The sequence below is a fragment of the Misgurnus anguillicaudatus genome, chromosome 25 (genome assembly GCF_027580225.2).
Source record: "Misgurnus anguillicaudatus chromosome 25, ASM2758022v2, whole genome shotgun sequence".
NCBI lineage: Eukaryota > Metazoa > Chordata > Actinopteri > Cypriniformes > Cobitidae > Misgurnus > Misgurnus anguillicaudatus.
In genome coordinates, this window is record NC_073361.2 from 18867175 (window position 1) to 18883396 (window position 16222).

General features: G+C 36.4%; 1 protein-coding gene across 4 annotated transcripts in view; it reads left to right on the forward strand.

Moving 5' to 3' along the window:
• The window catches only part of tpk1 (thiamin pyrophosphokinase 1), a 78823-nt gene that overhangs the window by 39509 nt on the left and 23092 nt on the right, over positions 1-16222 (forward strand). For all 4 annotated transcript variants that reach the window (XM_055182082.2, XM_073863753.1, XM_055182083.2 and 1 more), the window contains exons 6-8: positions 238-333; positions 6596-6742; positions 13691-13802. In XM_055182082.2, coding sequence (XP_055038057.2) covers positions 238-333; positions 6596-6742; positions 13691-13802 — 355 coding nt within the window. The remainder of the gene's footprint in view (positions 1-237; positions 334-6595; positions 6743-13690; positions 13803-16222) is intronic.

Below are 16222 nucleotides of genomic sequence, written 5' to 3' on the forward strand. Positions count from 1 at the left end.
CTGGTTAATCCAAACACAAGTTGATCCACACAAGTTAATCCATACACAGGTTGGGGGGGCATTTGTTATCTCCAATTCACCTAACTTGCATGTTTTGGCCTGTCGGAGGAAACCGGAGTACACGGAGTAAACCCACGCTGACACAGGGTTGAGTTAAAAATAAATGTTTTGTGTCTTCTTGTTTGGTGTCATCTACTGTTTTCTAATTACTTGCAATTTAAATATTTTTGTCCCTAGAACTGCGAGTTAATGGAAACACCAGACCAGGACCTGACAGACTTCACTAAGTGCTTGGCCATTATGCTGGAGAAGATCAAAGAACAGAAACTGCAGGTGGACTTTGTCATATCTGTCTCTTTCCCATATGTGAGAAAAGTGGCGTCTGTGCCTAATGTCCAAATGGTATGCTCGGTGCGTAACTCCAAGATAAAATAGTATAATAGTAGCAAAGAGACCGCACTCAGAGACTGAATCAAGTACAAAAACTTTATTATAAAACGGCTCGTTCTGGTTCTTCATTCTGATTGGTTGAAACGCGTTCTAAGCCGTGATAAAATACCCCGGTAAACCCACGGTTCAGACCGCATCACAAGTATCACCGCGCCACTGTTGCTGCGTACTGATTTATGAAAATAAACACCACAGTCTTTAATCATATTTTAATTTTTCTACCTTTGCACAATTATGGCGATATCCAGATAAATGTCAATAAATATTGTTGAGTCATTTCGTCAATAAAGAGAAAACGTTCTCTGAGTTGTTTTGTCTTATTGATATTTCCGCTATTATCCACTAGATGGCAATCTTACCCAACTTAAACACAGACGCATTCACTCGACACAACAGCGTTGAATCTGACCTCTTACTAAAGTTCTTCACAAAAATGGAATTATCTCCGCTTTTAGCTGAAAAATTGAGAGGTGATAACTGATAAGAGAACAAATGAAGGTAGTTTGAAAGCGGATGGTCTGTTCTTTCATTTGATATTTTATGTTTATTTAAAGAAGATAATTTTTCTGTAAGGCATTAAACTAAAACTTGGTGGCAACTTTAAAAAAAACGCTGACGGGGAAAGAGTTCAGCATGCTTCCAAGCATATTTGATCATCACTTTAACAGTTGCACGATATAAATGTTAATGTATATTTTAGATGAATGTTGATTTATAAAAATAAACACAACAGTCTTAAATCATATTTTCATTGTGTCTTTGCTGCGTCTGTGTTGCTTGAGAATTGCACTCTGTTGCAGCCACACTTGATTCTGAGGAACTACTTTGTTTGGCGGAAGAGTAATATTTGTACTAATATAATTAAAACTTATTTGTGTTTCATTTTGTGAAACCATGCTATGCATATGAAGTAACTGTTTTATAAACGCAATAAACCCCGCAAAGCAGTGGGGATACAGTGCATTTTATAACAGCTAACAGTGCATTTTATTTAGCTGTAATAAAATGCACTGGTAACCCACTGCTTCTTGGGGCTTATTGCTTATTGTGCTTCATTCACATTGAAGCTTTCTTACTTTGAAAGACATATCACAACTAAAACAGGAGTTTTAATTGCATGAAGCATGGTCAAATAAGTCCATTGCTGCCATAAATATGTATTATTAAACAATTATACATTCTAGCACAAATTATCACATAATACGCAAATGTGTTAAACTTCAAAGGTCTTGAGCAACCTCTAAATATTAATTCATTTTTTTTCAATTATTTATTTATTCAAACATATTGGTGGGGTGAGAGCATGAACTTTTAAAAGTTGAAAATAAGGACCACCCTAGTATATACTGTATGAGAGCTTATATAATTTATATAAAATAACTGCATGTATGCATATAACAATGACGCCTGATGATGTCATCTTGCAAACTATACTAAATGGTTAATTGCAGGCAAAACAAAAATGAAGAGTGCCATCTCAAGATAATCGTAAACCCTAAGATGTGTTTCCGTCACTTTTCTCCTTCTCATGCATAAAAGGTGCGCTCACACCTCAGCTTCAGTGTAAATTCATCTCCTTCAGGAGCTGTCACATAGATTTTGTATGGATATTGTGTGCGCGTGTCTGTGCTCCTCCTCAAAGTCTCTGGACTGAGTTTGAGTCTTGTCAGACTGTCTGTTAGTTCTCACAGAGCTGCCCATCACCTTCACACACATTCTGGTTTTAACAACGTGTGCGACTCGAACTCGATCTATATGCACACTACCTGTTCTCCCTATGCTGTGTTTATATTCCACTTTGGTCTCTGCGCTTTTAAGAGAAGAATTTATAAAAGTGAATTGCTGAGGGTTAATAAGTCTTTCACAAATCTTTCATTGAAACATGAATAGAAGCATTCATTTATTTATCAAGTCGTTGTAAGGTGTCGACTCCAATCTGATCTCAGACAAGGTGAATACAGTGCACCTGCAAACCATCTGATGCACACAAAAGCAGCAAAGGTACAAGTTTAAATGGACTGCCGGGACACCATTTTGTTGAAGAATGTTGCACTTAATTTCAAGTAAATGGTGTATCCTTGTGCACTGTATATTTTGCTTTATAGTTTTTGTTCTTTTAGAAGTAAACAGCACATTTTATTCCCCAGACATACAAACAAAACAAAGTCTGCACAAATATTTAGGAGACCGCTGTGCCATTATTTGAATAAGCTGTCTCTTTGTTGCATGTTGGTTTATTATTACAGTGTTATTGATTTTAGTTTTACCCACCTCTTAAATAAAACATTTAAAACAAGCTGTGATTGGTTGGTGTGCAGTTGAGCTCCTTCCTGTAAGGACCACAAAATTGACCATGAAGTTAAACGTCTGGCTCTGCGAGACTATAAGTCTGATATGTTTAGGTAGTGCTTGTTTACCGTATAACTCCTTAAGTTAGTGTATCATTTACTGTGAGACTTCAATAATGCAACAAAGTTCTTTGAAGTACAAGTTATGAGATCATCGTTTCTGCTTCATTTCTTAAAAGTTTTACAATCAGTCCAGATAATTACAGAGGCGCTATAAGATGAACAATTTATGTGTCATAAAGTCCTGCTATTTAAATGAGTGGATGGGGGCTTGCTGTGAAGTGTTGATTACCCTCTGTGCATTTTAAAGAGGTTTTTGTCACATGGAGTTGTTGGATCTCACAGGGTGATGAGTACATTGCAGCAGTCAGACAAATAGTCTCAGGAGCAAATATCAAAGAGATTCTGCCAAGTCGACGTTTTCTGGTTCGAGCTGTTCTCTCTGAACACTTGCCATAATAAAGGAGTCTATTGTTTGAAGACAGACATAACTCTGAATCTGCAGGGGGAATAGAAAAGCTATCATGTGACTTTATAACAGCACTTATTTATCCTGGAGTCATATAAAGAATCTTCATCTGTTGCTTTACTCTCACAAACACTTTTATGGTGATCTCATTCGTTTAAAGCATTCATCCCTTCATCTGTGCATTCATTTATACATGTGTTCATGTGTCTGTGCATTCATTTATACATGTGTTCATGTGTCTGTTTCTTCATTTAGATGAGATTTATCCTGAAGTTGTACTTCACACATTCTTTTGGTTATTTCCTAGATGTCTTTCTTTCTTTATTATTATTATTTTTTTTTTTTAGTTTCTTCTTTCACTCTTTGTTTTTTTTTTTCTTTGTTTCTTTGCTTTTTTCCTTCCTTCCTTTTTTCTTTCTTTCTTTCTTTCTTTTTATCTTTTTTGTTTTCTTTCTTTTTCCTCCTTCCTTCTTTCTCCCCTTCATTCTTTCCTTCCTTCATTCCTTCTTTCCCTTTTTTCTTTCATTTTCCTTCCTTCCTTCCTTCCTTTCTTCTTTCACTTTTTTCTTGCGTTCTTTTTTCTTGTCCTTCCTTCATTTTTTCTTTTTTCTTTCTTTCTTTTTTCCTTACTTCTTTCTCTCATCTTTCTTTCTGGCTTTCTTTCCTTTTTCCTCCATTCCTTTTCTTTTTTCCTTCCTTCCTTCCTTCTTTCTCTCTTCTTTCTTTCTTTCATTTTTCTTGTCCTTCCTTTCTATCTTTTTTTCTTTTTCCCCCTTCTTCCTTCCTTCCTTCCGTCCTTTTTTCTCTTCTTTCTTACTTTCTTTTTTCTTGTCCTTCCTTTCTTTCTCTTTTCCTCCTTCCTTCCTTCTTTCTCTTTTCTTTCTCTCTTCTTTTTTTCTTGCTTTTTTCCTTCCTTCATTTCTTCTTTCTCTCTTTTTTCTTCCTTTCTTTTTTCTTGTCCTTCCTTTCTTTTTTCTTCTCCTTCCTTTCTTTTTTCTTCCTTCCTTCCTTCTTTCTCTTTTCTTTCTTTCTCTCTTCTTTCTTTCTTTCTTTTTATTGTCCTTCCTTTCTTTCTCTTTTCCTCTTTCCTTCCTTCTTTCTCTCTTCTTTTTTTCTTGCTTTTTTCTTTCCTTCCTTTTTTCTTTTTCTTTTTTCTTTTCCTTCCTTTCTTTCTTTTTTCTGTCTCTTTTTCTTTCTTCTTTCCATCCTTCTTTCTTTCTTTCTTTCTTTCTTTCCTTCTTACCTTTTTTCTTTATTCTTTTTTCCTTTCTTTCTTCTTTCTCTCTTCTTACTTTCTTTTTTCTTTTTCTTTCTTTTTTTCTTTCCTTCCTTTATTTTTTCTCTTTTCCTTCCTTCCTTCCTTCCTTCCTTCCTTTTTTCTCTCTTCTTTCTTTTTTTGCTTTTTTCCTTCCTACCTTTTTTCTTTATTCTTTTTCTGATTTCCTTCCTTTCTTCTTTCTCTCTTCTTACTTTCTTTTTTCTTTTTCTTTCTTTCTTTCTTTCTTTTTTCTTTCCTCCCTTTCTTTTTTTCTCTTTTCCTTCCTTCCTTCCTTCCTTCCTTCCTTCCTTCCTTCCTTTTTTCTCTCTTCTTTCTTTTTTTGCTTTTTTCCTTCCTACCTTTTTTCTTTATTCTTTTTCTGTTTTCCTTACTTTCTTCATTCTCTCTTCTTACTTTCTTTATTCTTTTCCTTCCTTTCTTTCTTTTTCTGTCTCTTTTCCTTCCTTCTTTATTTCTTCTTTCCTTCCTTCCTTCTTTCGCTCTTCTTTCTTGCTTGCTTTCTTTCCTCTTTTCTTCATTCTTTTTTTCCTTCCTTCCTTTCTTCTTTCTTTCTTCTTTCCTACTTTCTTTTTTCTTTTCCTCCCTTTCTTTCTTCTTTTTCTTTTCCTTCCTCCTTTTCTTCTTTCTCTCTTCTTTTTTCTTGTTTTCTTCTTTTTAGTTCTATCTTTTTTTCTTTCTTTTTTCTTTCCTTTGTTTTTTCATTCTTTCTTTTGTTGTAGCACCAACGGCATTTGTCTGATTTGTTGTGTCATTACTTCATTGATTTCCTCTCCCTTCATTCCTTCTTTCTTTCTTTGGATCTTTCTTTCTTTATTTATTTATTTATGTATTTTCTTCTTTCTTTAATTCTATATTTCCTTGTTACTTTCTTTCCTTCCGTCTCTCTATCTTTCTAATACATTATTGTGTGTTTTCTTTATTTTGTTGCAGCACTAACCGCATTTATCCTGATTCTTTGTGTCATTAATTCATTTATTAATTAATTAATTTGTTTCTTTGTGCTACAGCATTTATACAACACTTATGCTGAAGTTGCATTGGCCTTGTACACACTGTAAACTTCCGAGATTAACAACCGCATTTAAATGCGGGAGTGAATCCCCTAAATAATTGTTCCATGTCTGTACGGAACAAGACTTACTCCTGAAAATGAGATGATTGACACAGAACACGCTCTGCCATCTCTGCCATAGCAATGCTCTGCCATCTTGTGTGTGGTTATCATTCACTGCTTTGACCAAAAATAATATTACAGCTTTATGTTTTGCAATAAATCTCTGTCTTGGCATGTACGCATTTGTGAGGCTTTTGGGTTTACATACCATTATTGGGCTTAACCATTTATGTCTTTGGCTCATGAAGCGATCAAGTTTTCTTTATTAAATTGGGAATGTTCAGGTCCCAATATTTCGGTTTATCATGGGATTTTTTTGTGTGTGTGTATTGTTCAAGATCTGGCAACACTAGTAAACAAAAGCACATTTTCCCCTTGCCATTTTTATTTTTAAGAGAGACCTGTCATGTTCATGATGCACGTTTAAATACATCATTAACAACTACAGTAGTTGGTCAGTTTGCTTCTGTACACAGTTGTAAATGCTGTTGTCACTACCTGCACTTTGGGTTTATTTCAGTAGTGCTGTTATCACTCCCATAAATTGCTGATATGTGTGTGTACATAACAGTATAAGGCACTAAAAGGTGCAGTGACAACCAAATTCATATGCAGTGTGTACAAGGCCATTATGTGTTTTCTTCCGCTAAGCTCTCCAACAATCAATCACTTATAAATTTGTTTGTTCATTCATTTGTTCACTCATTAGTTTGTTTGTTTTATCATTCATTTGTTGTACAACAGAATAAAACAATATTTTTAAGAGCGTTTATTTGTGCTCTCTCTCTCTCTCTCTCTCTCTCTCTCTCTCTCTCTCTCTCTCTCTCTCTCTCTCTCTCTCTCTCTCTCTCTCTCTCTCTCTCTCTCTCTCTCTCTCTCTCTCAATCATTCACATACATTCATCCATCAGTTTATTTGTTTCCATCTTTTTGCAGGTGGACACAATAGTAACTCTGGGTGGTCTTTTGGGCCGCTTCGATCAGATCATGGCCTCCGTGGAGACTTTATTTCATGCCCAGAAGATGACTGATCTCCCCATAGTAGTCATACAGGGTTGTTCTCTGGCCTTCCTTCTTCATGAGGTAAACACTTGTCTTTTATTAGCATGTGCTAATCAGTGTTTACACTTGTATGCTGTTGACACCCTGATTGCAGCACTTAAAGATCAATCGTGATATTAAACAATTTACAACTGCACAAGCACTTTGCTTATTCCACTTGTTGTTTTCTGTTTATGCACTTTTGAAAGGTCACATCTCTGAATTACAGGCGCTGATCTCGCACTATGTACAATTATAGGTCTTACACCAGTAAGAAAGCATGGGAGTGGCGCTGGCATGTGGTTCAAAACTCTGTAGTTGTAAATATTTGAAATGTTGTGGATATGATTGTGTGTCCATGTGAAGGTACAGCTCAGATTGCTCTTTGTTCCCCTACTGGTCTATGCCGAGATTTGAGTGAATGTTCAAGCAGACTGTAATACAAAGTTCAACTTGTTTTTTTATCTCAATAAGTTTGGAACAGACAAACTTTAAGGTTTGCAAAATAAAAATTTAAATAAAACATCAGGTAGGGGAGAGCGGGGCACAACCTAACGCTTTTTGGTTTTGGCTCAATTATTTAAAAAAATTCGAGTTTGATTAATTATATTTTTACACAAGCAACACACACATCTCTGCTACAAATGAACATTTGAAGTTTGTTTCTAGTACTTACCATTCTTGGACCCTAACCCTAATATCAGGGGTGCCAATAATTGTGGAACGCATGATTTCAAGTTTTTTTTTTCCTAAACGTGTAAATTCTTTACCACCAAAGTAATGTACTTAAATCAATTGTTGGATTTTTGTCTTTTTTGCATTTGGGTTCTATGTGGTTTAATTAAAAAGGAGAATTTTTAGAAGTCCACGACCACATATTAAACAGGGGTGCCAATAATTGTGGAGGGCACTGTATTTCAAAACTATGCTATGTTTTAGTCAACAAGACACTGATTAATTTGACATAACATTGGATTTGGTATCTTACACACCCAACTTAGAAACTGAAAAAAACATGCTGAAAAAATTTACTTGGATGCCACCAAAACACTCTTTCATCAATAACTCTGGAAAAACATTATACATTTTCAATATTTGTGGGAGATCGTCTTTTGGCAGCGTGAAAAAATACCGGAAAAACAAAACGCTCAATGTTGTGCAACAATGTAAACAGTGTTACCACTAACCCCCACGCACCCCTATTAGTGTCTATACTGAAAGTAGTAGATGGTAATTAGGCCTTGCAGAATAGTTTTGGGAACATCTTGACCATTTTCTTGAGATTTGAATGAATGTTCAAGCAGACTGTATACAAAGCCCAGCTTGGTTTTTCATGTTTTTTTTGTTTTTAAGCTTTAAAGATATATTGTGCACCAGGCCAGTGATTTTTCTCTTGAACAGAGAGTAGTAAGACACTAGGGTTGGATCAATAGCAGAATTTTTGCTTTGGTATAAAAAGCTAGCTTCGAAACTAAATCAATAATTTCAACTATGTTCATGAGTAGATGATGAAATTAAAGAGCTGTCCGTAGATTCAATAATTCAATAATTGAGGAGCTCAGATGCAAAATCCACTAAATCCACCTTCCTTAGAAAGGAGATAATGATAATGAACGAATGCTCTCAACGGGTATTATACATTTATCAAATACTTTCGCTTTAAATCCGCTCAATCCTGGCCTCATGCCATTTAGAAATAATAGTTTGTTGGCAGCATCCATTAAGAGTCTGACTCATTTACAAGAAAACATATCAGACGCACTGAGAGGGTTTTGTATCTGAGCTCTTCAATTCATGTTTAACATAATGTTTTGTTGTGAACACATTCAGTTCCTTATTTTTAGCAAAGAAAATAAGTGTAAATGTTAAGATTGGAAATTCATCCGGATGACGTGGTATACTGAAATATTTTGTATTACTTGTGCATTGGGGAGCATTATTTCTCTGTATATGGTCTTTTTCATCTTATTACATCAATTCAGGCTACGACTACAGGTAAATATCATTTCTAGCACCGTGGCACTGTATATTCAGTTGAACAGCGATGCAGGAAACACTGGTGAATATAATATAAAGTCACCAGAGACTGTGTTTACATCCATTCTGTATTTCTCAAACTGCACCAAAACACACAGGAACCGTAAACGCTGAACTCAATGTGAATTAAATTTTATTAAAGCTTTCATCACACTAAGAAACTTAAAAATATGTTATTTCATGCTTGCTAAGGTTCCCATCTGGATTTGATTTATAGATAAATTACAAAAAGTTATAATGTCAAATATTGAAAAAGTCAAAAACATGTTTAATGAATCTCACACGTTTAATAAACACATTCACAATTTCACACTGACTGAACAGATGCTAAACTGTGCAGCACATTGTTGTCAGGTACCGGTATCTGCAGTATACTGCAGTAATGTTTGAAAAACACTGTAGGCTTACTATTTAATAGCAAACTAAACTACAGGACATTTTAACCTTGCACAACTACACAATTGCTATGGTGGCATTATTTTGCATTTTGTATAAGAACCTCTAAAGTTCATTGAGAGTACAGAGAATACATGACATTGAAGTGACTCTGAGAATGTTAATCTTTGTCTGTTGTGATGGGACGGAAATTGAAATGAATGCATTCAATCTATATAAAGATGCCCATAAAGCAGACTTATAAAACATGAATGCGGTTCTCTGTCATTGCAGCATTTTTTCACTGCCATCCCTGGCATTTCAGAAGCAGATCTCAATATGTTTGTAACTAACTAACTCTGAAATTTTAGATTAAAACAAAACGGCAAATTAAATAATATAAGAGCTTTCACCACACAATGTCAGGAAAAAGGTACAAAACTGTACCTTTTCTGTCACTGGGGTGGTACCCTAAGGTTTTGCTTTGTACCTCGTGACTGCGCGTCCAAGGGGCGCAAATTCAAAATATTTGTTCGGAGTGACGTGTGTTGCTTGTGTTTTCAAAATATGTGTTTGTTGCGTCATGTTGACAATGTGAGTTGCGTGTTTTGTCAGGATAGGTGCCTGCTGCACACGCGTTAAAACTGTTTATGATAAAAGAGACGCTCAGGTTCACAAAATACACACAAGACACTCCCTTAACAGTAAATTTTTAGATTATGCAAGTATCTGGCAAGCGCGAGTGTCTCTTATAATATAAACCCTTTAGACGCATCTGCAGCAGGCACTTATTTTGGCAAGACACGTAATGCACATAGGATCACTCGACACGCAGAACACATATTTTGAAATTACAAACCACACACATGATTGGCTACATACATGTTGTGACAAACTCCGCATCGAGCACCCTTGAAAAAAGAAGTCACCGGCCGCCACTGGTACCTTTACAGGTATGCTAAACATAATTCAACATTGTACCTTTTTGGGTACATTATTGTACCTTGATCTATTGTGTGCCTTTTAAAGGTGCAGTTAACTGTTTTGTTCCCCCTAAAAATGAACTGTTACCAAATTGTTCTTTAAGGTACACAATAGGGTCCTTAGGGTATAATATTGTACCCATAAAGGGACACAAATTAACCTTTGAAACAGTTTTTGCATCTTCAAAGTTTGTTAGTTACAAACATATTGACATCTGCTTCTGAAATGCAAGGAATGGCTATAAAAATGCTGTTTGTACCTTTTATTTTTGACAGTGCACTCAAAAATAAAGCTACATAAGCTGTCACTAGGCTGGTACCATTTGTAATGTCCCTACTTTGTACCATTTAGGCACAAATATGTAAATTTGAGGTACAAATATTTTTTACATTTTTTTAATTACTTATATGTACCATTGAAGTACTAATTTGCGCCCTTAAGGTACAAAGGTGTACTCTTGAATAGGGTTGGGAATCGAATTTCAATTCCAATTCTGGAATCGGATCCATAAGAAAGGAATCAGATTCTTATTGTAAAATTCCAATTTCAATTCCACTTAACAATTCCGGACCACACACATTAAAAACAAATGGTGCTGAAAAGTGGTTCACTGGCTCGTAATCATAGGGGAACCATTTTAAGTGCTATGTGGAACCATATGTGGTGCTATGGTGGTGCTATATCACCCCGTATGGTTCCTCATAGGTGCTATATACTGTGCACTCAAAAAATTGCTGCTAAATAGCACTAAAAATCGTAATCATAGGGGAACTATTTTTAGTGCTATTTAGCAGCAATTTTTTGAGTGCACAGTCAATTTTCACGTCATCTGCACAGTGCGCACGATTGACTGTGGAAGGGGCTTTAAAGTGTGGCTACATTTTACAAAATCAGAAAAAAGACAAGGCTAAGTGTAAATATTATGGACTATTATTATTATATTTTGCAAGATAGTTGTCACCGGCAATATGGGAAAGCATCTGCAGTTGGTTCATCGTATCGAATCAAAAGAATGCACCCTGTTTGATGCGTTGTGCATCTTTTTTATGCATCCGATTCTGCCGAGTGCTCTTTATTGGTCGCCTCCGACAGTAGTGCACGGCACATGCTACACGTGAGACCAGTGTTGGGTAAGTAATTACTAGTTACTAATTACATCTTCAATCATGTAATTAGATTACTTTACAAATTACTCTCTCCAAAAGTATTTAAATACTTATTACTAATTACTTTCTAAATCCTATTTAGTATGATACAAGGAGAGGCTTGAAATGGCTCGAAGAAATGATATATAAAAGTACATCAATTATTCTGTCCCACTTTAGGGTCCAATTCTCTCTATTAACTAACTATTAAATACTTTTGCATCAATATACTCCAACTACTGCGTATTAATACTAAAGAAGTTGTTAATTTTAAGTATTGGTAGAAATGGGAAGGGTTAAGGATGTAGAATGAGGTTTTGCAGAATCAGGCATTAATATGTGCTATTAAGTATTAATAAACAGCCAACATCTCATTAATATTAATGCTAAAAATCAACCAGTTAATAGTGAGAATTGTAAACCTAAACCATGTTAAATCCACTATTGTATTTTAGTATACATAATTGTTTTAGAGTCCATACACAGTATTTAGTTACATCAGAAGTAACTGTAATTAGATTACAAGAAAAATAAGAGTAATCCCTTACTTTACTTTTTCAAGTGAAAAGTAATTTAATTACAGTAACTAATTACTTAGTAACTAGTTACACCCAACACTGCGTGAGACCCCCTTCCCCGTTGCTTCGAAAGGAAGGCTCTCAGACGAAAAACTGAGGAGTGTGACAAATCGATCATAACATTTGTAGTGAAAGGGCTGCATGCATTTTCTGTTGTTGAGTTGCTGTCATTTAGGTAGGTGTTATGTTACGAGGGGAAATTATTTAAAAATCATTTTGAGCTATATCCTAGCCATGTTTGTTTAAAAAGTTTTGCAGCTCGTATGTAACCTCCTTTTTTTGGGTTTAGCTGTAAGTATTGGCACAAAATAAGTATTTTGATCTATAACGGCTTGAATTTTATTGCGTTTCACCCCTTTGGAATTGAAACCAAGAATCGTTAGGAATTGGAATCCGATAAGCTGAATCGAATTTGGAATCAGAATCGTTAAATTTGAAACAATGCCCAACCCTACTTTTGCATAGGTACTGCCCTAGTGTCAATCAGTGGCGGCTCGTGACTGCTCATCCGAGGGGCGCTAATTCAAAATAAGTGTTCGGAGTGTTGTGTGGTTCCTTTTTTCAAAATATGTGTTCTGCACCTTGAGAGATCCTATGTGCATAACGTGTTTTTTCAAAATAAGTGCCTGCTGCACACGCGTCAAAACCAATTATGATAAAAGCGACGCTCACGTTCACTAAATACACGCAAGACACTCTCTTAACAGTAAACTCTGAATCTGGCAAACGCGAGCGTCTCTTTTATCATAAACCCTTTAGACTCGTCTGCAGCAGGCACTTATTTTGACAAAACACGTGATGCACATATTATCTCTCGACGTGCAGAACACATATTTTGAAAAAAGTACCACACACATGACGGGCAACATACATGTTGGGACGAACTTCGCATCGAGCGCCCTCGAAAAAAAAGAAGTCACCGGCCGCCACTGGTTTCAATCTATATAAAGATACCCATAAAGTAGAGTTATGAACTTGAATTCAGTTCTCTGTCATTGTAACATTCATTCACAGCCATTCCTGACATTTTAGAAGCAGATCTCAATAAGTTTGGAAGAGACAAATTTAGCAAAAAGTTAGATTAAATAAAACATCACATATTATATTTATGTCTATATTGAAAGTAGTAGGTGGTAATTAGGCCTGACAGAATAGCTCTGGGAACATCTTGACAATTTTCGAGAGTCACTTTCATTTTGGAAGCCTCATCATCATTCATCTTGCTTGTAGGTGTGTGTGTGTGACAATAATACACCACTTTAGAAAAGTGATAATTGAAACGATCGCAATATTGAACCAGACTGTTGTTTGCGGAAGAGACATGAGAGCATTATTACAATTGGTAGGATGCCAATGTCTCTGGAGGGGTAAAAGTATTAAAATGCATCTTTCTTTGTCAGTTGATATCTCTAACTCTGCTGGCCTGTAATGGAGGCTCATGACTAGGTGTGTAATATAAAATAAATTAGGAAGGAATACAAAAACCATGCATTACCGTATTTTACACTGGCTGGTGAACTAGCAGGGCCAAAGGATCTATCTGCAGTGTGAAGGGGACACATGAAATCTTTCAGCATGCCTCATGAATTTTCATTAGGTGATGTTATGTCCACCCAGTGGTGCTGACCGATTTGCTGAAAGAGAGAGTGTGTTAAAAGCACCAGCTCAGCTCCACTTACTCCTTGCCAGTGGACACATATAGTTTGAATTGGGAATAATGTGTTTTGGAAAGCACTTGAATGTTGCTACCTACTGGAACAGACAAATGATGTTAATGAAAACTGTCAGGGTCAGGCAGCTCACACAAATTTCGAACAGAGCTTTTATGACTCTCTCAATCCTTTATCTCCATCTCTCTCTCTCACTTACAGGACAGAAAGCATCGGCTAAGCGTGAACACTGGTTTGGAAGGGAAATGGTGTAGTCTGATTCCAGTGGGATGTCCTTGTCTCACCACCACTTCTGGGTTGAAATGGAATTTGGGTGAGTTGCATGCTTGTAACCCACTGGTCTGTACACATACATAAACACATACATCCCCGAGGACTCTTTTTGTGATCCATGGCCTGTCCTAGATAGGAGACATTCATTACCCCTGACAGCTGAAATCCCCCTCTGACATTATAGTTGATTCAGTGCGTCAGGCATACATGCAGTACGAGTTTACAACACTGTATTTTACTTTCTCCATAACATTTGATATTGAATTGTTGTGTAAAATGCTTTTTACTCCAGGGCTGCTCAATTGAGAGCGTCTCTCACATTAAATAGAGAAAAAGCAGCCGATAGAGAAAACAATTTTGTATTGTTTATAAGATACTGTTGCGTGCAATCCACCTTGACTTTAAAGGTGCAGTGTGTAAATTTTAGCGGCATCTAGTGGTGAGGTTGTGATTTGCAACCAACGGCTTAGTCCACGGCTCACTTCTCGCTTTTGAAGCACATAGAGAAGCTACGGTAGCCGCCACTGGACAAACATGTCATTGTCATTGACAACTTAGTAAAAAAATGTCCTTTAAAGGAATATTCTATTTTCTTAAAAGAAAAATCCAGATAATTTACTCACCACCATGTCATCCAAAATGTTGATGTCTTTCTTTGTTCAGTCGAGAAGAAATTATGTTTTTTGAGGAAAACATTGCAGGATTTTTCTCATTTTAATGGACTTTAATAGACACCAACAATTAACACGTAACGGAGTTTCAAAGGACTATAAACAATCCCAAACGAGGAATAAGCGTCTTATCTAGCGAAACGATTGTCATTTTTGACAAGAAAAATAAAAAATATGCTCTTTTACAACTTTTCGTCTAGGTCCAGTCCAGCGCGACCTAACGTAAATGCGTAGTGACGTAGGGAGGTCACGTGTTAAATATATAAAACGCACATTTGCGGACCATTTTAAACAATAAACTGACACAAAGACATTAATTAGTATCAGTTGACATACAACGTAGGAAGGGTCCTCTTTCAACACACTTGTAAACACTGGGGCGGAGTTTCGCGTTCGTCTTCTGTGACCTCTTGACGTCATGACGTATTGCATGAGGTCACCTGGCGCATCACGACCGGATCTCGACGAGAAGTTGTGCTTTAAAAGTGTATATTTGTTATTTTTCTTGTCAAATGACAATCGTTTTGCTAGATAAGACGCTTATTCCTCGTTTGGGATCATTTATAGTCCTTTGAAACTCCGTTGAAAAAAAACTGTTACGTGTTGAGTAAAGTGTTAATTGTTGGTGTCTATACAAGTCCATTAAAATGAGAAAAATCCTGCAATGTTTTCCTCAAAAAACATAATTTCTTCTCGACTGAACAAAGAAAGACATCAACATTTTGGATGACATGGTGGTGAGTAAATTATTTGGATTTTTCTTTTAAGAAAATGGAATATTCCTTTAAGGGCTTCTGTAGAAAAACGGCAGCACAAAATGGCGACTTCAAATACGTTTTAAACAGAGAAACAGTGGCTACTCTGTTTTAAGTTTCTGGGCGGGAATTGTGTACTTAAACTTAAGTAGAAGAGTAAAGTCTTTTGATATGATATGTACAGCTTGTTTAATGATCTATTTCCAAATCAAAGACTCAAAAGCGAATCGTGGATTTGTCTTCAGTCTCTGTATGGATTCGTCTCGTTCCTCTGGTACATCCTGAAGGGCTTGAACACAGTTGGAGAAAGTCGATCGTCCTCTACGTGCATTAAATGTTAAAGGTCTGCCAAAATGGATGCTCTGACTAAAGACATTAGAAGGAACTATAATGGTACCCAACTGTTTGCCTTTGATCTGCTAATGCGAGCTGTCACTGAGAATAAGCCGGTCCTGTTGTAAAAAATATAAGACCTGATCACATTCAGGAGGCAGAGGCGTCTGCCCCTCCTACTGTTAAATCCCGCAGAGGGCACACAGGTTGATATTGTCCTGGGACTGAAGTGACAAATACACGACTGAGAAGATTCGTTTTTTTGTTTTAGCTGTACACTGTCTCGGCTGAAGATGCGCATTTTGAAATTATCTTAAAAGAGCATCTATTGTCCGATTCACGATTTGACATTTCCTTTGGTGTGTAGGTGTGTATCAGTACGTTAATGATATGCATACCCCAAAATAAACGATGATGCGAGTTATCGTCTCCAACGTAAATCTCTTTCCTTGGACTATAACAAACACGGATTGTAGGCAACAGTTTACTTCCTGGGATTGGTGATGTAGAAAAGACCAACATCCCGCTTCGGACTCACAGCCGTAAATTAACTCCTGTTAGCAATCAAATCTTTTAAACATGGTAAGGAGAGTCACGGCCAATCAGGGACACAGAGCTTTTCATATCCGTGCGTTTCAGGAAGAGAATGAATTATGGAGCTACAAAAATGTATGGTATGTGAAAAATAATGTCCACGGCAT